The 26,742-nt window shown below is 37.8% G+C and overlaps 1 protein-coding gene across 1 annotated transcript in view; it reads right to left on the bottom strand.

The window, feature by feature from the left end:
• Positions 1–4,018: 4,018 nt before the first annotated feature.
• The window catches only part of VAMP7 (vesicle associated membrane protein 7), a 59,490-nt gene continuing 36,766 nt past the window's right edge, over positions 4,019–26,742 (bottom strand). The window contains exons 6-8 of the mRNA XM_029930186.1: positions 13,052–13,119; positions 9,394–9,486; positions 4,019–5,895 (exon numbers count right to left, since the gene is read on the bottom strand). Of these exons, the coding sequence (XP_029786046.1) occupies positions 5,827–5,895; positions 9,394–9,486; positions 13,052–13,119 (230 nt within the window). The 3' untranslated portion in view covers positions 4,019–5,826. The remainder of the gene's footprint in view (positions 5,896–9,393; positions 9,487–13,051; positions 13,120–26,742) is intronic.

Here is a 26,742-nt window from a genome sequence, read left to right as displayed (position 1 = left end):
ACATTCAAAAAAAAATTTTAAAGGAGGGACTGTCTGATATCAGCGTCTATCCTGCTCCAGTAGATGTGCAGTTACCAGGCATGGAGGGGCATGGTTTTGTGTAGGCGGGTCCTGCATCCACTGTGGGCCTGCTGTCCCTTCCCTGAAGCCCCACTTTGGTAGTGGTGGGGAGAAAAATGGCAGCACCCAGTCTCTCCTCCATGGACCAGGTGTCCCAAACTACTCTGTTCAAGCCATCCTCACAGTGCCATGGGCACAAACGAGGCAGTTTGTCCCCCTCTGATGACTCCCGCACCTCCCTGGTGCTCATCTGGGATTCAAACCCCAATGTCTTAAAGCATCCCACTCTGGGTGCCCCAGTTCCTGGGAAGTGGCACTCCCCGCCCGCCAATATATGGCCTCTGGCTGGCAGAAGCAAGCAGTCTTTGTCCTTTGAATGGTTAGATATCTTCTTCCCACAGCACTCTAGGGAGAGGATTGCTTCCTCCCACTGCAGACCGCACCTCTGAACTAGTTACCGATACCAGGGCTGGCTCCCCTCCTCCCCATATGCATGAACAGGGCAACCCGCCCCAGTCCACAGAAAGCCCCGCAGTAAGAGATTGGATCTTTGTCCTACTCTGTGGCTTTTCTCCTATCCTGATACAGTCCTATACTTCCCCAGCCTCTCTTTCTCTTCCCTTTGTCTCTCCACAGAAGGGGATCTCTCCCATCCATGCCTACACCGCCCATTTTATCTCTCCCAGTTCACAATGACACACCTATGGCCCGCCAGGTTGTCCCCATGGATCTCTGGAGACGTCTCTGTCACTCTGCAGCCTGGACTCCTGGAATTCAAAGTCCTTTGGCCTCAACACTGTGTTTGAGGGACAAGGTAACTTTGGTTCCCCCTACTTCTCTACTATGTTGGATCTCCTCCTACACATTCATTCTTTAGTAGGATGTTCTTTAATCTCCACATGTTTGTGGCCTTTTGAAATATTTTTATGGTTGACTTCAAGTTTCATAGCATTGTGGTCTAAAAATATGCATGGTATGATCTAAATATTTTTGTACTTGTTGAGGGCTGATTTGTGACCCAATATGTGATCTATTCTGGAGTATGTTCCATGTGCACTCTAAAAGAATGTGCATTCTGTTGCTTTAGGATGAAATGTTCTGAATATATCTGTTAAGTCCTGGTTCAGTGTGTCATTAAAAGCCATTGTTTCCTTGTTGATTTTGTTTAGATTATCTATCCATTGCTGTAAGTGGAGTGTTAAAGCCCTCTACTATTATTGTATTATTGATGAATTTCTTTATATTTGTTTTTGTTTCATATATTTGGGTTCCTCCAAGTTGGGGCATAAATATTTACACTTGTTAGATCTTCTTCGTGAACAGACCCCTTAATTATGATGTAATGTCCTTCTTCCTCTTGTTAGTCTTTGGTGTAAAATCTAGTTTAAGTATGGCTACTCTGGTTTTCTTTTGACATTCATTTGTATGTTTCTCCATTCCCTCACTTTTTTTTACATTTTATTTATTTTTCAGAGACAGAGAGAGACAGAACATGAACAGGGGAGGGGCAGAGAGAGAAAGTGACACAGAATCTGAAGCAGGCTCCAGGCTCTGAGCTAGTGGTCAGCACAGAGCCCGATGCGGGGCTTGAACCCACAAACCGTGAGATCATGACCTCAGCCATAGTCGGATGCTCAACTGACTGAGCCACCCAGGTGCTCCTCCATCCTCTCACTTTCGATCTGTTGGTGTCTTTGGGTCTAAAATGAGTCTCTTGTAGGCACCATATAGAAGGGTCTTGTCTTTCTGTTTTATCCAGTCGGATACCCTATGTCTTTTGATTGGGGCACTTAGCCCATTTACATTCAGAGTGATTATTGATACATATGAATTTAGTGCCATTGTATTTCCTGTAAAATCGTTGTTTCTGTAGATTTTCTCTTCATGCCTAGTCTTTGTGGCTTTTGGTCTTTCTTTCCTACTCAAAGAGTCCCCTTTAATATTTCTTAGAGTGCTGGTTCAGTGGCCAGGAATTCCTAGTTTTTATCAGGGAAACTTTTTATCTTTCCCATTCTGAATGACAGCCTTACTTGATAAACTATTCTTGGCTGCATCTTTCCCCCTATTCAGCACGTGGAATATATCATACCACTCCTTTCTGGCCTGTCAAGTTTCTGTGGAAAGATCTCCTTACAGATCTCCCTTGTAGGTTAGGGATTTCTTTTCCCTTACTGGTTTCAGGATTCTTTTCTTATCTCTGTATTTTGCAAATTTTACTATCATATGTCTTGTTGACCAGTTTTTAAAAAAACATTAATATTTATTTGTGAGAGAGAGAGAGATACAGAGCACGAGCCAGGAAGGGGCAGATAGAGGGAGACAGAGTCTGAGGCAGGCCCCAGGCTCTGAGCTTGTCAGCACAGAGCACCACGTGGGGCTTGAATTCACGAACTGTAAGATCATGACCTGAGCCGAGGTCGATCAACTGAGCCACCCAGGTGCCCCACTGGTGTTGGTCAGCTTTTGTTGATTTTGATGGGAGTTGACTGTGCCTCTTGGATTTGGATGTCTGTTTCCTTCCTCAGATTAGGTAAGTTTTCAGCTATGCTCAAAATAAACTTTCTATCCTCCTTTCCCTCTCTTCTTCTTCTGGGACTCCTATGATATGAATGTTATTATGCTTTATGGAGTTGCTGAGTTCCCTAAGTCTACATTTATAACCCAATATTTTTCTTTACTTCTTTTCAGCTTCATTATTTTCCATAATTTAATCTTCTGTATCACTTATTCATTCCTCTGCTTCTTCCATCTTCGTGATCATTAAATCCAGTTGGTTTTACACCTCAGTTATAGCATTTTTTTATTTCAGCCTGACTAGTTTTTAGGTCTTTTATCTGTGCTGTAGGGGGGACACCCTGCTGTCTTCTATGCTTTTCTCAAGCCCAGCTAGTATCCTTATGATAGTTGTTTTAATTCTGGTTCATATTACATATATCTGTTTTGATTAGATCCTCATCCATGACCTCGGTGTGCTCTTTCTTTTGGGATGAATTCCTGTCTTGGCATTTTGCTTAGGTCTCTGTCTTCTGTATGTTAGAAATGCCTATTATGTTTCCAGCTCCTTACAGTAATGGGTATATTAAGAAGACGACATATACTGTCGAGGACCTGGAGCTTCAGTAAGTGTTTCCGGTATAGGCTGAGTGCACTCTACTGTTGTGTTTTGGCCACTCTTTCCCTAACTAAGGTCAGTTCTCTGCAGAGTTTCTCTGCTTGCATTGGGGAGTGTTTGGACCTTGTCCATTGGTTGGCGGGTTTTAATGAGGTTTTTTGGTCTGCTTGTTAAAAGAGGCTAGATCCTATTTCTCTTAGAGTTAAAGTTTTGCAACACTTTATGGTCAGTAAACTTGGTGTGTGTGGAGGAGATCTGTTATCTTCCAGGGGAGGGGCCCACTGCTGCTTTCATAGCACAGCACACATGCCCTAGTAAAAAAGCACCTGGAGAACATGGTGGTTGGGGGAGGGGGGGCTTGGTGCAAGCTACTCAAGCCTCCACTGTGGATGGTGTGCTGCTCACTGAAGTCCGTCCATACTGATAGGTGGGGGTAAAAATGGCATCATCCCACTCTATCATCCTTGGAGAGTTCATACCCACTGCTTTTCATGAAGCTCTCACAGAAGAGTAAACAATCTCCCTTCATGTGTCCCCCTCTCTGCAACACCCATGATTCTGTTCTCCCCAGATCGCATCTCCACATCTCCTACTTTCCACAATGTGGTCTCTTTTCTCCCACTAGTTGTGCAGTTTGTTCTCTCAGTCCTCAGACTGATTTCTTGGGTATTCAGAATGATTTTATATTTATCTAGCTGTATTCGAGGGATGAAGCAAGCATAGGGTCCCCTACTACTTTGCCATCCTAACTCCTCCCCAGGCCACAATTCTTAATGTATTTTTAGCATAAGTAAACGATGGTAAAACGTCAGCAGAAGAAATCAGATTCAAGGAAGAATTCTAAAGCTCACTGCAGTAGTCTTAAGTTTTATTAATGCCTTCAACTTGTGCATCATTTAAAACAAGATATGTGCTTTCAAAAGCATTCTTATACATAAATAGACCAAAGAACAGGTAAGTAATTTATCCCTAAAACATGCATATCATTTTTATTCAGGTGTGTATAAGAAAGGGAAATAAGCTTTTAGCCTTTTTCTTTGGATTAAAGACATTTGGAAACTATTATTCAGGAATGCCAAACGTTTTCCTGGAAGAAATATGTTTTCCAATAGGAAATGCTGATGTAATTAAAAGGCATTAGTGTTGATAAAGAAGACCAAGAAACATTTGTACTATGTGTGATCACGAAGAAGAGTTCCAGTGGGCCTGCAGTATATGTCAAATAAATGAATCAGCATGAATCAAGAGGTGTAGATAGAAGAACAGGTAGCATGAGGCAGGGTATGTGACACATATATATTCAAGGCACATGACTAGGATTACACACATGGCTAGGTTTTATAGACTACTTTGTTCTTTCATTTGGAAAACAGTCAAATGTAATATAATTTCCATTTACTGGCATTTATTGATAAATAAATGCAATCAGATTTACGGCAGCAAATGTCCTTTCAGATACACACCAAAACTACATAATAGCCAACAGATGCCAGTGTAGCCAAAGCAGTATGATTGCATTCCAGTTTTCCCACACTGCAGTTAAATGGATATTGAACTGTCTGGTATTATTTCTATATACCATACTGTCTATTCTCAAGTTTCACAAAAGAATTCTTCAAAACTAGTCAGATTAAAAAATTTATTAATCCATAAAGGGTACTAAAACTATTATTCAACAGCAGTCAAACCCAAAACCTAGAGGTAACTTGACTACATTCAGTTTGGGCTTCTCCCACACTGGAAAAAATTATCCACACTACCTCCTCTTCGTACATCTCTAAAACACTAGCACATCCACTGAGGTTCTTTCATTTTTCTCTGGTGAACCAGAAGAATTTGCCTCTCCACCTCCCACACTACCCATTCTATTAAACATACAAATGCCCTAAAAATCCCCAAAGAGAAAGAAATATATAAAAAACCACAATCTTCAACAATTTTTAAGCCATCCTCTTTTCAAATCAACTGCAATGGGGAAAGAGAGGACATCAAGCTCTGCAAGGTTTGTGAAAGGTTAGAACTTGCTTCTTGCAAGTGAATACTAAGGATTAGGTTTAATTCTGTGTGCTTCTAATGGGCTAGCAAAATGTTCCCCATATGACTGAAAGAAAATGTTTACAACTTCACCTTCATGGGCTCCTGGCAACAAGCAGCACCAACAAATTAATTACAATTCCCCAAGTAACAACAATTCTCCATTTATATTGTTTTCAAGCACCTAACACTCTTCCATAGCAAAAGACATTAAATGAGATATTAGCAATGCTATCTTTCTCTTGAATACTGTTGTGTGCCCATACAAAGTTCATCCAAATTCTTAGTAGACAGCACTTAGACTGGTGCTTTCTACCTTGGTGAGAGCTTTGCGCAATTACAAACAAAAATGTTTCTCTACGTAGACGGCTCTGGTTAATGAACTAAAGAAACAAAAGCCTTTTTAAGGCTACTGCTGCAATAAATGGTTCAATCTGAAGTGCACTGGAATAAACTGGACAAAGATAAATCTGGAAGCATACAACAAGATTAAAAAAAATAGAAGAGGGTTGAAGAGACTGGCAGACACCATCTGTCAGTATTCAAAGGCTTGAATCAAATGGATTGCTTTTAACTCCTTGTTCTCTCATATCCTTGGTTAATGATAACTTTTCCTTGTTTTATTTCTTCACACAGCTTGGCCATGTAAATCCACCACAGAGAGGTGACACAATGATATAGATGAATACCTAGAGGGAGGGGGAAGGCAATTTTATTTTCTAGAATCTATCATAGGCCTATAAATAAGGTATAAAGTAACGCAAAACCTATTAACAGATATTAGTCCCATTACAGTAGCAGTTATTTAATAATATAATATACCAATCAAGTATCTTCAAAGGCAAAAGTGAGTGAAAATAAAAGGATTCTTTTTATTATAGCTCGCACACATTTGAATTCCACTATACTTTCTTCATTCGGAGAGAAAGCAGTGGAGTTGTCTCTCTTCACTGGGAACCAGGCAGAATCAAGGCATATCAGTTAACTCATAATGAGTTAACATCATTAATTATCGTTAAGATCGCAAATTATCGTAATTCTCCTAAAGTATGATATTATTATGAAGCACATTTTTAGGTTTTACACATGGATTACTTTTTATTATGAGGATGATTAGAAATATTTAAAAGTGTAAGTAGAGATTCTACATCTATATCATCTATGAATAAGAATGCTGATATGAACCTTTCGGTGAATAATGAGATAATAATTATAATTACCAAATCATAGGAAAGCTGACAATATGAGTAACAGTAAAAACACTAATTCTGCTGTAGATACCTAGGTTTTTAACTGCTGTAATTTTAAAGTATGATTTTTAATGGTATATGCTTGTTCACATTATTAAATTCCAAAAATATATTTTAAAACTGAGGTTCACTGCATTAATTTAGTCATTTTGTCTTTCTTTAAATTACAACTTTTTTGAGATCTTTAAGTGGCTGATTTCATTAGTCAATGCCTGGAAAAAAAAAATTCATGTATGAATTCCATGCTCATTTCCAAGTCAGCAGAGTGTTTCTGCCTTCTCTATAAATGTAAGGGATGGGGTGATTTACAGCAAATTCTGGTTATTAATGAGTAGTTTACACTACACACACACACACACACACACACACACACACACTCCAATTTGACGTGAAGTTGACTATCTGCCACAGACGACATATAAGGATTTTTAAAGCTAAAGTACAATGTATTAGGTGACAACAGTTTTTGGGAAAGATTGATACTGCATTAAGAGTGCTGCTATGCATGTGGTAAGTAATCAATAAATACAATATAAATTTAATAATAATCTAGCTTTATAAATCAATCTAAATTTCCAGACCCAAGTAGTAGGAAGAAGCTAAGCTAAGGAGCCTTGAATGTGCCACCTGAGGATCCTGAGCAAGGAGACATTCAAGGCCATGGCACAATTTCCAGTAAAACATCAACCTATCCATGGCCGCCCTTCGCTGTTAGGTAGATCCAGCCATCTAAGGTGGAGGTCTTTCAACAGGGGTCAAGGAGATGTGGAGCCGAGTCAGAGGATCTGCTCAGAGTTCATTCTGGGTTTCTGCAAATGGCAAGAGGATAGGGAGAAAAGCTGCTCTGCGCAGCCACGAGCTACCCTCAAAGGAAAGCATCTGCCTCCCACCCTCCTCAGAATAGCAACTCTCAAACTTTTGATTCAGGACCTCCTTACACTCTTAAAATTTACTGAGGACTCTGAATAGCTCTTACATAGGGGGATTATAACTGTCAACCTTACTATATTAGAAATAAAGTTTTACAAAATACCTATGTAATTTGTTTAAAAACAAAAATAACAAAAACCCATTATAAATAAACATAACTATATTTCTCCAAGGTGGGTTTTATGTGTCATTTTTACTAGGCTTCAGTACACAGTTATACCCAATCCAACACTAATCTAGGTGTTACTGTATTTTGCACATGTGATTAAAGCTCATAAATCAGTCGCCTTTAAGTAAAGCAGATTATCCTACATAAGCTGAACTAGCCTGAATCGATGGTAGATGTCCTTAGGGGCAGAGCTGAGGTTTCCTTGAGGAAGAAGCCAATTATGCCTGTGTACTACAGCTTTGCTCCTGCCCCAGAGGTCCAGCCTGCCCTTCCCGACAGCCTGCCCTGAGGATTTTGAACTTGCCTAGCCATTCCCACCATCACATAAGCTTCTTCTCTGTGATATATCTCTTAATAAATATCCAGAGAAAGTCAAGGAGAGGGCACATCTGTTACAAGGACAATTTCATAAAAAAAAGGTTATACCAAAAATAATAAGAGTTCTTAGAAATTTAAAGGATGGCTATGAAAAATAAATACTTAGAATGAAGAGAGATGGAAAGAAAAGTAACTTGCAGAAAGAGTGAACTGAATGATTCTCCCGGAATGCAATACAAAAAGGAGTTTAAACATATTAAAAAGGTTACCAAACATTTAGGATAGTTCAAAGAGGTCCAATTTCTGTTTACATAGGGATTATAAAAGGAGAACAGCATACAGACTCATTTATATTTATAGACAAGAGAAATACTAGACAAGAGAACTACTAAATAAACCTTAGGAAACAGAACTCATAATGCATTAAGGGAATACTACATAATGGCCACTTAGTATTTTATCCCAGAAATGAAAGGATAGTTAATTTTATGTACATTTATTAATGCAATTCTTTATATTAATGTTAAATATAGACAGTCATATTATTAATTCATTGGGAAGAGAAATATCATTTACCAAAATTAAATGCCTATTCCTTACTAAAACTTTAGTTAATCTATAAACAAAAATAAAATCCTTTAACTTGACAATAAAAATCTAACAAGAATTCATAGTACCTATCACTCCTATAAATGAAATATTAGAAGCATTCCTATTAAAACAAGAAACTAAAGATGCCACTGGCACCATAATTATTACACATTGCTAGTAACTTTAAATTATATATACATACACATACATATATGTAATTACATTGAATTTTATATAATGTGTGTGTATAAATTTGATGAAGTTGAAATTATTAATAGATGGTATCATAATCTACCTATAGTACAGGCCAGCAAAACATAGCCCATGGTTTGTGATCTAAGAATGGTTTTTATATTTTTAAAAGTTCATTTTTAAAAAAAGGATATGTGACAGAGAATACTTGTAGCCTAAAAAGCCCAAAATATTTATGACCTGGCACTTCACAGAACGTTTGCTGACTCCTGACAGAAGAATCAGAATATAGAATAAACTGACAAACTATTGTAACTAGTAAGAGTTATGGAAAGCTGCCAGACACAAAAACAGATTAGACAAGAGAAAACAGAAATAAAGAAATGGAACATGCAATCAACTAGAAAACAGAAATGTAGTTAGAAAATATGGAGTCAATAACAAAATATAATTTTAAAAGAATCCCATTTCAGTACTGACAAAAACACTAATTACCCAGAAATATTTGGAATGCCTTGCATGATTCCTTACATATAAACATTCTCAACGGCAAGATGAGATGTGAGTAGAATATTCTGGATTGAATTCATAGGAAAGCCTCTACTTGCTCATGTGTCTTACCACCTGAAAGCCATATATAGCTCATTTCAGAGTGCTAACAATTGAGAAGGAATTCCAGCTTTTAACTTTTTAAAGATCAAAAAATTAAAAAACACACTAAAATGCCAAAAACTTACGATTGATACGATGATGATGATGATCGTGAGCTTGAGATTCTTCATACACATGGCTCGTGCAAGATTTCTGCTGGTTGTTTTGAAGGTCACAGACTAGGGAAAAAAACATGAATTGTTTGATCGCTGGCACTTACTACACGACTGATTGGCAGGAAGGCCTGTGAACATTTTACTTTCATTAATCTGTTGAATCAACACTTTATTCCTTATGACAGGTAGAGACTAGCCACTCATCGTCACTCGTTCTCAGAAGCAGGACTCTGTCACGTATACATTAAGCAGTATGAGCTCACTGAAAAGCTTCTCCCTTTTTTTTTTTTTGTTTGTTTTGTTTTATTTATTTTTGATACAGAGGGAGACAGAGCATGAGAGGGGGAGGGGCAGAGAGAGAAGGAGACACAGAACCGGAAGCAGGCTCCAGGCTCTGAGCTAGCTGTCAGCACAGAGCCCGATGCGGGGCTCGAACCCACCACCGTGAGATCTGACCTGAGCCGAAGCCGGAGGCTTAACCGACTGAGCCACCCAGGCGCCCGAAAGCTTCTCCCTTTTTCTACTCCACCAAATATGCATGGTGTCAAGCATCAGAAGTGGTTCTTCCTGCTAATGTAAAAGCCTTCTCCTCTTTATGCTTTTCCAGTAAGAAAGGTTCCCTTTAAGCCAGTTGTTCGCAAACACATTTGCTTGTTCTGCCCAATATAACTCTGGGATTTTGAGCCATAAAAATCTGTTCAATTTACACAAGAATGTTATGTATTTACTTGTATGAGACCCAAAACCCAAGGAACTTTGCTTAATCAATTATCCACTTTGTTCTGCAACAGTGACTTCTCAGTATCTACCGAACTATTCCCACCAAGACACAGTTTAAACCAACCAAACAACAAAATTCCCTAATAGCCCAGCAATTCCACTCTGAGGTGCATAGCCAACAGAGTTGTACGCCCAAGTTCACCAAAAGTAGAATAAACATTTCAATTATACATATACTTCAGATACTCAAGAAGGTACAAGGAAGTATTCATATGCAAAGGAAATATGTAAGATCTAAAAAAGAACCAAATCAAACTTGCAGAGACAAAAAATATATGAGGAGGGAGTACTAACTGATAACAAACCACAAAAGAAACATAACAGAAAGTATCCGAAATAAAACATAGAAAGAAAAAAGACTGAAAAAATGAACAGATAAATGGAACAAAAACGAGAATCTAGAATTAGAATGGATTCCCAACAGGGGAGCATGGATAAATAAATTGTGGTAGGTAAATTTATACAATGGAATAGTACAAAACAATATACTATTACCACATGCAACAATGTAGATGAATCTCACAGGACTAACAGTGAAAGAGGCCAGAGAGAAAACAGTATATAACATATGAATCCAATTTCTATACATTTAAAAACAAGCAAAACATCACCTCGGGTGATATAAATCATAAAATGATTACTTCTGTTGGAGATTATTAACAGAAGGAGCATAAGGCATCTTTCTGAGTTACTGGAAATGTTTTTTATACTGAACTAAGCAGCGCTTACCTAGGTATAGATATATGTGTAAAAAAATAACTAAATGGTACGCCTGCCACACTTTATTCTATATAGGTTATTCCTCCATAAGGAGAGACTTCTGTTAGTTAATTAGTATCTTTTGTTATTCTGGATCACATAGCCGACAAAACTAAAGACTTATTTGGAAAGTACAAACTATACTAACACGGGCCGAACACAGACAGTTTTAGCTAAATAGGGTAATCTTCATAGATTAAGAATTTGGTCTGCAGATCTGGAATCAGATACTTTTTTGCCCCATAGCAATGGGTTACAGAGTGAGTCATTATAGAAACCTGATATTCTGACTTGCTATATGGTACCACCTTTCCTCCAATTTCCATGTCCTGTGACTAAAATAAAACTATCATCCTCCTAAGAACTACTGTTAATAGATGTCTCTGTAAAACTAACAATAACAGTAAACATTGAAATAGCTCTTATTATGTACCAGATACTGTGTTAGGCGTTTTGCATGCACTATCTGCTTTCATGAGGCACATCTCCATTTTACAAATGATGAGGACTGAGGCATAGAGAGGTTAAGTAACTTGGCTAAGATCACAAAACTAGTAAGTGGCAAAGATGTGATTCATCCCAGGCATCCTGACTGCAGAGCTTGTGCTCCTAACCACTATGATCTAACTGTTAGTAAGAATAAACAGGCGGAGAAGGACAGATACCATATGCTTGCACTTACAGGTCTAATAGGAGAACAGGAGAAACCTAATGGAGGACCAGGGGGAGGGGAAGAGGGAAAGAGAGTTGGGGAGAGAGGGACGCAAAACCTGAGAGACTATTGAATACTGAAAAGGAACCCGAGGGTTGAAGGGGGAGGAGGTGGGGGAAGGGAGGTGGTGGTAATGGAGGAGGGCCCTTGTGGGGAAGAGCACTGGGTGTTATATGGAAACCAATTTGACAATAAACTATTTAAAAAAAAAAAAACTCCATGGGAACTTCTAATAAAAAAAAGAATAAACATGATTACTCACTGATGCATTTCAAGGTGAAAACTACTCTACATTTAAATTTGTAATTGTGGGGGCGCCTAGGTGGCTCAGTCGGTTAAGCGACCAATTTCAGCTCAGGTCATGATCTCACAGTTCATGAGTTTGAACCCCACATCAGGCTCTGTGCTGACAGTTCAGAGCCTGGAGCCTGCTTCAGATTCTGTGACTCCCTCTCTCTCTACCTCTTCTCTGCTCATGCTCTGTCCCTCTTTCTCTCTCAAAAAAAAAAAAACATTAAAAAACCTGTAATTGTGTAGACCTAAAATTTAACTGATCTCTGCCCTCCATCTATACACATCTATTTACTGTATATCATCTTTCCTCAAATCCTTCATCTACTTTCCAGATAGAAAATGCAAGGACACATATAATTGTAGCCTAAGTAGGGCTCACTGGCCCTTCCCAATATCAAATGACTCTGGCTTGATACAATGAAGGTTCAAGCTGCTATGGTCAGCAAGAAAGAGACTGAACTGTCCAGTTTTCAGGATTCATGCTGGATCACAACTGGCCTGCACATTTATTTGTTTCATGTTTCACAAAATGTATAGAAACAGACTAGTATATGCTGCTGAACTAAATTATAAAGGCACCAATCTAAAGCTTTACAAAGTTGTTTCTAGGGGCGCCTGGGTGGGTGGCTCAGTCAGTTAAGCGCCTGACTTCGGTTCAGGTCATGATCTCACGGTTCATGGGTTCGAGCCCTGCATCAGGTTCTGGGCTGACAGCTCAGAGCCTGGAGCCTGTTTCAGGTTCTGTGTCTCCCTCTCTCTATGCCTGCCCCCATGCTCTGTCTCTGTCTCTAAAATAAATAAGCTATAAAAAAAAAACCCAAATTGTTTCTATACTGTATATTGAGTATATTTCCCAAACCAAAATTTCCTTAATGGCTTCTAGTGGGTTTTGACTTTTATTCAATATATATGCCTCATTATTATTATACTCATCATCACAACATAATCACATAATAGAGGTTAGAAAGGAGAAAAAATTTGCAAATTACTAAATTTAACATATTTCCTGATTATGTTAGCCATCAACCACAATTTCTCTACTTTATTTAGACCCTGAAAAATATTACCATATCCCATACTTACCGAATCTACAAGATTTTCTGTCTTATCTATCAATAATTCCAATCTTTCTCCTCGCTGAGCTACCAGATCTGAAAATGTTGGAGAAAAAAAGAGAAAATATTTTATATTATGAATCTTCTATTTTTGTCTTTAAGACAAATCTGATTTTAATTATAGTTGTTATTCTTGACAACCCATTTACTACAGGAGCATGTTTATCTTTAAGTAACAAAAGACTTTGGTGAAGTTGACCAACTAAAGTAGGGATTGGCAGATTTTTTTCTATAAAAGGCCAGACACTAAATATTTTAGGCTTTTTGGACCAAATGGTCTCCACTGCAATTACTCAACTCTGTTGGACATAGACTATATGTAAGCAAATGGGCATGACGGTATTCCCATGAAACTTTATGTGAATTTGATCCAAAGGCTATAGTTTGTAGAGCTCTAAATTAAGGGCATGATCTGAGAGTTTTAAAAAATGGAGACCCAGAAATGAGTGAGAGCTGGACACTTCCAGAATTGCCCTCTGAAAAGTCCCACAGATGTTCTCTCCAACAAAACAACTATAACTTGAAAAATGATGACAACAAATCACAGCCACCACCATTTAAAGTCTCTGAAAACTATGAATGTCCTATGGGCATACAGCAAATGGAGAAACATATACAAGAAAATTATCTAATTCTTAGTGAAAACAGTGAGTCTACAACATTTGAATCATGATCTGCCCCATCTTTCAGCTCACTGAGACAGAAGCTCTAGTCCTAGAGAGTAAAGCCCGGAGGCTCTCTTTCCCTCCAGGTCCCAGTCAAAGGCTAGGCTTTCTCTCCATGAGAGGCAAGTCATTAACATTTCTCCTTCTACCCCACCCTACCTATAGCTCCATAATGCAGAAGCTCTGATCCAGCAAGGCATGCCTGAGAGGTCTGGGGTTCCTTTCTTTTACCTACTGCCACACACAGGGCAGAAGCTCTATTGGAAGCTCTATTAGATTACACTGGATCAATTTATGTCTGGGGGACATCTTACCAAAAAATACAGCAATTAGCCTGCAATTAGTGGAGGCTAACATCTGTGTGTGACATCAACAGTAGCACAACAGCTATCAGCTTGACAGGGAGATTAGGAAAGGATACATTCCAGAGACGGCTGTGTCATTCTAGGGTGACTGCATATGCTCAAGGCTATTCCCTCAGAGAAATGGCATTAGAGGCGGCACACTGTGGGAAAACTCAAATTCAAAGAAAAAGTCCAGCCCAGTCACTAAGCAAATAAACAACCAAACAACAAACTCTGGAGGATGGGAAACAGTATACAGAGTTGCTATAATACATTACCTAAAGCATCCAGTTTTCAACAAAAAATTATGAGATATGAAAAAACCCCAGAAAACTATAATCTACAGGGAAAAAAGCAGAGGTTGGAAACTTACGGAGGGGGGGCAGTCAGCTATTGGACTTAGCAATGGAATGATGTTTAAAAATCAGTAACAGAAGGAAAACTTATGGGATGTGGCTAAAACAGTGCATAGAAGTAAATTTAAAGTAATAAATACCTACATTAAAAAGAAGAAAGAAACAAAAGAAAAAAAAAAGATGCTATGGACTGAATCATTTCTCCCCAAGTTCACAGACTGAAGCACTAACCCCTAATGTGATGGTATTTGGAGACAGGTGCCTTTCGGAGATCATTAGGTTTAGATGAGGCCATGAGGGCTATGGTGGGATTAGTGTACTTGTAAGAAGAGACACCAGAGAACTGACTCTGTCTGACTTTCTACCATGTGAAGACACAGTGAGGATGGCCATCTGCAATATGGGAAAAGAGTTCTCGCCAGAATCTGACTAGGGAGGCACAATAATCTTGGACTTTAAGACTCCAGATTTGTGAGAAAATGAATTTCTGTTATTTAAACTACCCAGTCTATGGTAGTTTTTTATAGTAGCCTGAGTAAAGTAAGAAAAAAAGATTTCATACTAGTAATCTAACTTTCCGCCTTAATGAACTGGAGAAAGAAGAGCATACTAAATCTAAAGCTAACAGAAGGAAAGAAATAAAAATTAGAGCTGAAAAATTTAAACACAGAACAGAAAAATACTATAAAAAATCAGTGAAACCAGAAATAGGTTTTTGGAAAAGATCAATAAAATTGACAAAGCTTTGCATAAATTGACCAAAAAAAAAAAAAGGGAGAGACAACTCAAATTACTGAAATAATCACTATCAACTAAACAGAAATGAAAGGGATCTGAAGAGAATGCTATGAATAAGAGTATGTCAATACATTAGATAACTTAGATAAAATGGGTAAATTCTTAGAAAGACATAAACCACCAAAACAGACTCAAGAAGAAATAGACCATCTGAATTGTTACAACAAATAGATTGAATAATTATAATTTTTAAATCTGAGTATAGTTGACCCACAATGTTACATTAGTGTCAGCTGCACAACACAGTGATTCAACTTCTCTGTGTTATGCTCTGCCTACCACAAGTGTGGCTACCATCTGTCACCATACCATACTGTCACTGACTATATTCCCTATGCTCTTTCATCCTTATGACTTATTACTTCCCATAACTGAAAGCCTGTATCTCCCACTTACCTTTCCCAATTTTGCCCATCTCCAAACAACCTCCCCTCTTGCAACCATCAATTTGTTCTCTGTATTTATGGGGCTATTTTTAAAAATATATTCCTTTGTTTTTTTAGATTCCACAGATGACTGAAATCATGTGGTATCTTTCTTTCTCAGTATGATTTATTTAACTTAGCATAATACCCTCTAGCTGCATCCATGTAGTTACAAATGGCAAGATATCTTTTTATAGCTGCATAATATTCCATTATATGTACATATTACATCACTTTTATCCATTCATCTATCATTGGGCACTTAGCTTGCTTCTATATCTTCCCTAATATAAATAATTCTGGAATAAACATAGGTATGCATGTATCTTTTCCAATTAATGTTTTCATTTTCCTTGGGTAAATACCCTGAGGTACAATTATTGCATATGGTATTTTAATTTTTAATTTTTGGAGTAACTGCCATACTGTTTGGACAGTGGCTATACCAATTTACATACCTACACACACTCATGAGGGTTTTTCTCCACATCCTCACAGGTACTTGTTATATCTTATCTTTTTGATACTAGCCATTCACACAGGTGTCAGGTGGTATCTCACTGTAGTTTTGATTTGCATTTTCCTGATGATGAGTGATGTTGAACATCTTTCATGGGTCTGTTGGCCATGTAGCTGTCTTCTTTGGAAATGTCTATTCAAGTCCTCTGCCCATTTTTTAATCAGGTAATTTGATTGATGTGTTGAGTTGTACACATTTTTTGAACTATATTTTAGATATTAAACCTTTATCAGATACACCATCTATAAATATCTTCTTCAACTAAGTACACTGCCTTTTCATTTTGTTGATGGTTTCCTTCACTATGCAAAAGCTTTTTATTTTGATACAGTCTCAATAGCTTATTTTTGCTTTAGTTTCCCTTGCCTCAAGAGACCTATCTAGAAAAATGTGCAAAGGCAATGTCAAAGAAATTGCCCTATCAGTGCTCTCTCTTCTAGGATTTTTATGGTTTCAGGTCACACATTTATTTCCTTAATCCATTTTGAGTTTACTTCTACGTATGGTTAAAGAAAGTGGTCCAGTTTCATTGTTTTGCATGTAGCTGTCCAGTTTTTCCAATACTATTTCTTGAAAAGACTGTCTTTTCCTCATTTTATGTTGTTTTTGCCATAAGTGTGGGTTTATTTCTGAGCTATTTTGTTCCATTGATCTATGTGTCTATTTTTGTGCCAGCAGCAGACTGTTTTGCTGACTATAGCTTTGTAGTGTATCGTGAAATCTGGGATTGTAATACCTCCATCTTTGTACTTCTGTCTTTGGCTATTCGGAGCCTTCTGTGATTACATACAAATTTTAGTTTTACTTGTTCTAATTCTGTGAAAAATACGACTGGTATTTTGATAGGGATTGTATTGAGTCTGTAGATTGGTTTGACTAGTATGGACATTTTAACAATATTAATTCTTCAAATCCATGAGCATGGAATAAGAGCTTTCTGTTTGTGTAGTATTCAATTTCTTTCATGAACCTTTTTCTAGTTTTCAGAGTACAATTCTTTTGCCTCCTTGGGAAAGTTTATTCCTAGGTATTGTATCGTATTGTATTTATTTGATACAACTGCAAATGGAATTTTTTAAATTTGTTTCTGCTACTTTAGTTATAAGCATACAAACTACTGATTTCTGAGTCTTATTTTTGTATCCTGCAATTTTATTGTATTACTTCTAGTACATTTTGGTGGAGTCTTTTGGGTTTTCTATGTATAGTATCAAGTCATCTGCAAATAGAAACAGCTCAACTTATTCCTTAACAATATATGGATGCCACTTATTTCTTTTTATTGTCTGATTTCTATGGCTAGGACTTCTAGTACTATGCTGAAAAAAAGTGGTGAGAGTGGACATTCTTGACTTATTCTTGATCATAAAGGAAAAGCACTGCAATTTTCACCATTGACCATGATGTCAGCTGTGGATTTGTCCTATGGTTTTATTATGTTGAGGTATGTTCCCTCTAAAACCACTTTGCTGATAATTTTATAGTGAATGGATCTTGAATTTTGTCAAATGCTTTTTCCCCATCTATTGAGATGACGGTATGATTTTTATCCTTTGTTTTTTGATATGGTATACTGCATTGATTGATTTATAAATAGGTAACCATCCTTGCACCCCCATAATCAATCCCACTTAGTTGTGGTAATGATCCTTTTAATGTATTGTTGGATATGGTTTGCTAATATTTCATTGAGATTTTTGTTCATCAGGGATACTGGCCTGTTTTCTTTTTTGGTGGTGTCTTTGTCGGGTTTTGTTATCAGGGTAATGCGGCCTCATAGGATGTATTTGAAAGACTTCCTTCCTCTTCTATTTTTTGGAATAAGTTGAGGAGAATGGGTACTAACTCTTCTTTAAATGTTTGGTAGAATTCCCCTGTGAATTCATCTGGTCTTGAACTTTTAATTTTTGGTAGGTTTTTGATTACTAATTAAAATTTTTACTAGTAATTGGTCTGTTATTCTCTTTCTTCCTAATTCAGTTTTGGAATATTATGTTTCTAGAAAGTTATCCATTTCTTCTAGGTTGCCCAATTTCTTGGCATATAATTTTTCTAAGTAGTCTATTTCTATTATAACCTTTTTATTATGTAAGAATATAAGTCTGAACCTAACAGACTCCATGACAGAGGCCCCCCTCTAAACTAGAATGTCTAAGGGTCAGTCTCTCCGGAACTGTCAGGCAGTTACACGTTACCTGAGGCAGAAGAGATCACTTTGCGGTATCCAATTAGGGAAGGCCAGCTACCTCTCCCCACATTCCTAAAGGTGAGGTCTACAGATAGAAACTTTAGATAGGATCCTGCTACCTAATGTTAAAGTTAACCCGATGGTCACCGAATAGGACCCTGAACTCGCTCTGTAATTGGCTAATTTCAAAGATACCCTAAATTTTGTAATTGAGTCCCGCCAAAAGTAACGAATACTCTAGACAATGTGAATGGTTAAACCTGCTGTCAATGATATTGTATAATAGTGATTGGATCACTGTACCTATGTCACAATTTCTTGTAACTCCCCTTCCCAAAAGCCCATAAAAATCCCTGCTCAGCCCTTGCTCAGGGCTCACAGTACGGATCCACTGCGTTGGAAAAGTCTGTGAGTACGAGTTCGAACCCGTAATAAGGCCCTTTGCCTTTGCATGCGTGCCTCGGTCTCCCTGGCGGTTTCTGGTTTTGGGGTGATATTGGAATCTTGGGCATTACAATTACTATGGTGTTGGTGATGATTACTTCCCTTTCATTTCTGACTTTAGTTATATGGGTCCTTCTCTATGTTTCCCTCCTTCCTTCCTTCCTTCCAGAGAGTGAGGAAGAGAGTGAGAAAGTGAGAGAGAGCGAGAGCGCACACAAATGGAGGAAAGGGGCAGGGGAAGAGAAAGAATCTTATGCAGGCTCTGTGCTCAGTGATAAGCCCAATGTGGGGCTTGATTCCATGGCTGTAAGATCATGGCCCAAGCTGAAATCAAGAGTTGGATGCTTAAATGACAGAGCCACCCAGGCACCCCTTTACTTTTTTAATTAAAATAATTTTATGCACTTGAGTTATTTCAGAATTTAATAATACAATGGTACTTTGAGAGCCATTTAAGGCCTTAACTGTGGAACAGGTGGTGTTTAGCCATCATATAGACTCTGTTTTGTTTAGTAAACAATCAGGCAATTAATACAAGGCATTTTTATAGAAACAAGAAAAATAAAGATTAATGATTAGAGCAAATTACAAACCCAGGATCTACCAGTGCTTCCAGTGAGAAGTTTTTTAGATGTCAGGCTTGAAGCATCCTCAGATGGAGTTGGAACAAACAGCAGGAATCAGAAGGGTTTTTCTGGTTTGTAATCCAAATGCCTGTGATGATCCTTTTGAGTGGCCCATTTTAGGAAGGAATTATTAGTACAAATTGGGAAAAAGAACGAAAAAGAAAGGTACAACCATCATAAGAGAAGTTTGAGGTCTTTCACAGGTTCACAGGAATGAGAAGGCACAGTAGTTTACTCCTTAGTTTCCTGTGAAGGGGGTACAGGTTTTATTTTAGTTATAGCAGCCCATGAAGAAAGCCCCTATTAACTTTACTCCAGTGGGTGACATAATATGACCCAGTATCACCCCTCCACAGTGACATGAGGAACAAAGGCAAGAAGGAAATGGCAGGTCAAATTAAACTCCCTTATAACCTGCAGCCCATTGCCAGATACTTGAGACAATCAAATACAGCATTTCTCCAGGAACCCCCGATGGCCCTCATGTTAATGCTCTGCTCGAGGGAAAAACCACCGCAGCTTGACAAGAGCAAGGCCTCAGGTATCTTAGGAGCCCTCTTTAGCATATCAAGGTCCCTCTGGAGGCCTCCCCTTTGACTTTACCTCCCCAATTCCATAGTCTAAAACCAGCCATTCTTCACAACTTCAGTGCAGCTCTTTCTGCCCATGGGTCACCTTGTGCACCAAAAATAAATAAATAAGTAAAATTCCAGTGTAAAAAAGTGTCATGTTAGTTTCAGTTGTACAATATAGTGATTTAATAGTTCCATGGATTACTCAGTGCTCATCAAGATAAGTGTACTCCTCACCTACCTCCCTACCATTAATAATCTGCGCACTATAAGTAAGTGTATTTTTTTGGTTTGACTCTTTTTTACCCTTTGTTCACTTGTTTTGTTCATTAATACCACATGATTGAATTCATATGGTATTTCCCTTTTTCTGACTAGCATATTTTACTTAGCACTATACTCTCTAGATTGATCCATATTATTGCAAGTAAAAGATTTCTTCCTTTTTTATGGCTGAATAATATTCCTGTGTGTGTGTGTGTGTGTGTGTGTGTGTATGTAACATTTTCATCCATTCATCTATTAATGAACACTTGGGCTGCTTCCATCATTTGCCTATTGTAAATAAGGCTGCTATAAACACAGGCATCATAAGAGAAGTTTGAGGTCTTTCACAGGTTCACAGGAATGAGTGCTTTATATTCTTTGGGGGAAACACACAGTAGTGCTATTAAGGATAGTAAGGATATTTTTAACTTTCTGAGAAGCCTCCATACTGTTTTCCATAGTGGCTGCACCAGTTTGCATTCCTACCAATACTGCAAAAGGGTTCCTTTTTCTCTATATCCTTTCCAACATTTTTTTGTTTCCTGAGTTTTTTTATTTTAGTCATTCTGACAGGTGTGGGGCAATAGCTTATTGTGGTTTTGATTTGCATTTCCCTGATGATGAGTGATGATGAGATTATTTCACGTGACTGTTGGCCATCTGGATGTCTTCTTTGGAGAAATTTCTGTTCGTGTCTTCTGCCCACTTTTTAATTGGAATATCTGGCTTAAATTTTTCATGCTGAGTTGTACAAGTTATTTATATATTTTGGAACAAACTTTTATCATACATATCATTTGCAAATATCTTCCTCCATCCAATAGACTTTTAGTTTTGTAGTTTCCTTCACTGTACAGAACCTTTCCATTTTAATGAAGTCCCAATAGTTTATTTTTGCTTTTGTTTCCCTTGCCTCAGGAGACGTATCTTGAAGGATGTTGCTACAACCAATGTCACAGAAAATACTGCCTGGGCTCCCCTCTAGGACTTTTATAGTTTCATGTCTCACATTTAGGTCCTTAATACATTTTGAGTTTATTTTTGTGTATGATATAAGGAAGAGGTTCAGTTTCATTCTTTTGCATGTTGCTGTCCAGGGTTCCCAACACCATTTGTTGAAGAGACTATCTTTTTCCCATTGCATATTCTTGTCTCCTTTGTCAAAGATTAATTGATCTTATAATTATGGGTTTATTTCTGGGCTCCCTATTCCATTCCATTAATTTGTGTCTGTTTTTATGCCAGTGTTTTGAGCACTATAACTTTGTAATGTAACTTGGAAGGCTGGCATTCTGACACTTCCAATTTTTTCATTTTCAATATTGCTTTGGCTATTGGGGTTTTCTAGCTCTGTGAAAAATGCTGGTGGCATGTTGATAGGGTTTGCATTAAATATGTGGACAGCTTTGGGTAATATAGACATTTTAACAATATTTTTTCTTCATGTGCATGGAATGTTTTTGTTTCTTCGTGTTATCTTCAATTTCTTCCATCAAAGTTTGATAGTTTCCAGAGTACAGGTCTTTCACTTCTTTGGTTAAGTTTATTCCTAGGTATTTCATTATGTTTGGTGCATTTGTAAAAGGATTGTTTTGTTAAGTTCTCTTTCTGCTGGTTCATTATTTACTGTATACAAATGAAATGGATTATTATATGTATACACTGATTTTGCTTCTTACGACTTTACAGAATTCATTTATCTATTGTAGTAGTTTTTTGGTGGAGTCTTTAGGGTTTTCTATGGAGTATCACATCATCTGCACAGAGTGAAAGTTTTACATCTTCCTTACCAGTTTGGATGCCTTTTATTTCTTATGTTGTCTGATTGCTGTGTCTAGGACATCCAGAACTATGTTGATTAAAAGTGGTGAGAATGGACATCTTTTTGTTCCTGACCTTAGGGGAAAAGCTTTCAGGATTTCACCATTGAGTATGATGTTAGCCATGGATTTTCATATATGGATTTTATCATGTTGAGGTATGCTCCCTCTAAACCTACTTTGTTGAGGGTTTTTATCTTTTCTCCTCTTGATGTGATGTATTACACTAATTGATTTGCAAATATTGAACCACGCTTGCAGCCCAGGAATAAATCCCACGTGTGTGGTGAATGATTTTTTTTTAACACATTGCTGATTTGGTTTGCTATTTTGTTGGACTTTTGCACCTATGTTCCTCAGAGAATACTGGCCTGTAGTCCTCTTTTTTTGTGTGGTGTCTTTATCTGAATTTGGTATCAAGGGAATGCTGGCCTTATAGAATGAACTTGGAAAATTTCCTTCCTCTTCTATTTTTTTTGGAAAAGTTTGAGAAGAACTGTACATATCTGTTAAATCCATTTGTTCCGGTGTGTCAAAGCCACTGTTTCCTTCTTGACTTTCCATTTGGATGATGTGTCCATTGATGTGAGGTGCTAAAGTCCCCCACTATTATCAAATTATTATCAATTCAGTCTTTCACACTTATTATTAACTGTTTTTATCTATGTGGGTGCCTCCATGTTGGGTGCATAAATGTTAATAATGGTCATATCTTCTTGTAGGATTTTCCTCTTTCTGATTATATAGTGTACTTCTTTGTCTTGGTACAGAATTTGTTTTAAAGTCAAGTTTGTCAGATATAAGTGGCTTTCTTTTGACATCCATTTACCATAATAAATGTTTTTCCATCCCCTCACTTCTCATATCCTCTTTCTTATTTTATTATCTACTCTGTCACCCTGTATCTTGTGATTGTTTAGTCTATTTACATGATAAGTAATTACTGATGGATACATATTTATTACAATTTTGGTGCCTGTTTTGTGGTTGTTTTTGTAGTACTCCTCTGATCCTCTCTTCTCGTGTCTTTCATGGTTCACTGACTTTCCTTAGTAACATACTTGGATTCTTTTCACTTTATTCTTTGCATATGTATTACTAGCTTTTGATTTGTGGTTACCATTAGGTTTGTATATAACATCTGCATATAGCAGTCTGTATGAAGTTTATGGTCATTTAAGTGTGAACCCATTCCTTACTTCTGTCCCCTTCCCACGTTTTACATATATAGCATCATATTTTCTATCGTTTCATTTTGTGAATTCTTTGATTTTTACAGATATACTTATTTTTACTGCTTCTGTGTTTCCTACTCTTAATTATGGTCTTTCCTTTCCACTCAGTCATCTTTAATATTTCTTATAGGGCTGGTTTAGTAGTCATGAACTCCTTTAGCTTTTGTTTGCAAAACTCATTATCTCTCCTATTCTGAATGATAGATAGCCTTGCTACATAGAGTATTTTTGGCTGGAGATTTTTTTTCCCTTTCAGCCCTTTGAATATATTGTGACACTCCCGTGTGGCCTGCAAATTTTCTGCTGAAAAATCAGCTTGACGGCCTTATGGAATTTCCCTTGTGTATAATGGTCTTTTCTCCTGCTCCTTTTAAAATTATTCTTAACTACCACTTTTTGGCATTTTAATTACCATGTGCCTTAGTGTGGACCTCCCTGGCTGAGTTCTGGGAAGAGATCTCTGTGCCTCTGCATCTGGACAGGTTTTCTTCCCGCATTAGGGCATTTTCGGCTATTATAGCTTTACATAAATTTTCTGCCCCTCCTTCTCACTCTTCTTATGGGATACCTACAATGTGATTATTATTATGCTTGATGGAGTCACTAAGTTCCCTAAGAACATTCTCATTTTGCATAACTTTTTTTTTTTGTCTCAGCTACTCAGCCTGATTACTTCCCATTACTCTGTTTTCATGGTCACTAATTCACTCCTCAGTGTTTTCTAGCTTGGTATTTTTTCCAACCAGTATATTTCTAATTTCATTTACTGTGTTCTTCACTTCAGATTGGCTCTTTTTCATCTCTTTTTTAAGGGTCTCACTGATGCCCTCCACTCTTTTCTCAAGTCCAGTGAATATCTTTATGATCATTACTTAAAATGCTCTATCAGGCATATTACTTATATGCACTTTACTTATGTCTCTTGCTATGGTTTTGTCCTGTTCTTTTATCTAGGATATACTCTTCCTTCTCATTTTCTGTGTCTGTTTCCATGTGTTAGGAAATTCAGCTATATCTCCTACTCTTGAAAGTGCTGACCTTATTAAGAAGACGTGCTGTCATGCCCCACAGTTCAGTGTCCCCTGTTCCTCAGGACCTGGTGCTTCATGGGGTGTGCCAATGTGTGCTGCATGCACCCTGCTATTGTGTTCTGGTCGTTATTTCATTCAGGTGGTGCATCTGCAGAGGCTCTCTTTGCCTGCTATGGGCAGTGTTTGGTCTCTGGTCAGGGTGGACTGTGAAGTTTTAACAAGGTACACACCAGTCTGCTTGTGAAATGAGACCTGTAGCCACCGCTAGGTCCAGGCCAGCCTAGGCAGATCTGCAAAGCACATAGGGCATGTAATTTTAATAAGGTAAGCCTTGACCTCCCACAAGGCCTGCCACTACCGCTGCTGCCACCGCTTCTGGGACTGAGGCTCTGCGAAACATATAGGTAGAAATATGTAGTGTTGGCGAGGTTTGCACTGCTCTTCTGAGGGAGGGGATCCACAGAACTGGGACTGAGGCAAACATGATTGGGAAGGGCAGATCCAACAAAGCACAGGGGGAAGTGGGGCTTCATGTGAGGAGGTTAGGTGGTGAGTGTTGGCCCCACATTGAGTCTACCAGAACTCTACCAGGCTCTAACGAAACTAAGCCCCCTGATTTTTAAAATTCCAGGCTTTAAGTCCCACTGGTTATAAGAACTCATGAAATTTGGCCCTTCTACCATTCAAAGCTAAATGTTATGTGTATCGGTCTTCACTATGCAGGCTTCCTGGTGTAATAGTCTATTTCTCTCCCCTCTTCAAACCCATGGCTTGCCCCATTGCCACTACCACCATGGACGGCCATGGTCCATTTTGCTCCCCACCACATCTTCGCCCTTCTTACCCTCTTCAATGTGGCCTCTTCTCTACCTTTAGTTGTGGAGTTTGCTCTGCCAGTCTTCCAGTCATTTTCTGGGCTATTTACACTGATGTGACTGTTATGTAGTTGCATCCATGAGCCAAGGTGAGCAGAGGGTCCTCCTATTCTACATCCCTAGTCTCCTTCCTTTTCTCTTTCTTTATTGATGAGTCTGGCTAAGGGTTCGTCAATTTTGTTTGATCCCTTCAAAGAAACAGCTCTCAGTTTCATTAATTTTTCTACTGTTTCTTTTTAGTCTCCATGTCATTTATTTATGCTCTAATCTTTATTATTTCCTTCCATCTACACACCGTGGACTTTCTTATTCTTCCAGTTCTTTTAGGGTATAAGGTTAGATTCTTTATTTGAGCTTTTTCTTGTATCTTGGAATAGGCTTGTATTACTATTTATTTTCCTCTTAGAACTGTTTTCATCGTGTTCCAAAGATTTTGGAGCATTGTGTTTTCATTTTAATTTGTCTCCATGTAGTTCTGGATTTCTTCATTGACCCATTAGTTGTTTACTACCACACTGTTTAGGCTTCACATGTTTGTGTTTTTCCCAGTTCTTTTCCTTGTGACTGATTTCTAGTTTCATATCATTGTGGCTGGCAAAGATACAAGGTAAGATTTCAATCTTCTTAAATTTTGAGACTTGCTTTGTGGCCCAAAATGTAGTCTATTCTAGAGATGTTTCCTGTGCACTTGAAAAGAATGTACATTGTTTTGGGGATATCTGCTAGATCCATCTAGTCCAGGGAGTCATTCAAAGCCACTGTTTCCTAATTGGTTTTCTGGATGATCTACCTAATGAAGTTAAGTGGGGTTTTAAAGAATCCTACTAATATTGTATGACTACCAATTCCTCTCTTTATATCTGTTAATATTTGCTGTATATATTTAGGTGCTCCAATGTTGGATGCATAGATATTCACAATTTTTATATCTTCTTTTTAGAATGATCTCTTTATCATTATGTAATGCCCTACTCTGTCTCTCATTACACTCTTTGTTTTAAAGCATATTTTGTCTGCTATAAGTATTTCTACCCTGGACTTTTTTTGTTCCACTTCCATTTTTATGGTAAATGGTTTCCTATCCATTCACCTGAACTGTATGTATCTTTAGGTCTGAGGTGTCTCTGGTAGGCAGCACAGAGAAGGGTCTTTTTTTTTTTTTTATCCATTCTACCACTCTATTTCTTTTGAATAGAGCACTTAGGCTATTTACATTTAAAGTAATTATTCATAGATATACACTTATTTCCATTTTGTTAATTGTTTTCTGGTGGTTTCTGTAGTTCTTCTCTGCATTGACATTTTAACAATACTAATTCTTCCAACCTATGAGCATTGCATATTTTCCCATTTGTTTTGTCATCTTCAATTTCTTTCACCAATGTTTTAGTTTTCTGAGTACAGGATTTTACCTCATTGGTTAAGATTATTTCTAGGTATTTTATTATATTTGGTGCAATTGTAAATGGGACTGTTTCCTTACTTTCTACTTC

This window comes from Suricata suricatta, chromosome X (assembly GCF_006229205.1).
Source record: "Suricata suricatta isolate VVHF042 chromosome X, meerkat_22Aug2017_6uvM2_HiC, whole genome shotgun sequence".
In the NCBI taxonomy this organism is placed as follows: Eukaryota; Metazoa; Chordata; class Mammalia; order Carnivora; family Herpestidae; genus Suricata; species Suricata suricatta.
Note: the sequence above shows the minus strand (reverse complement) of the source record. Positions and strands in the feature narration are given on the sequence as shown.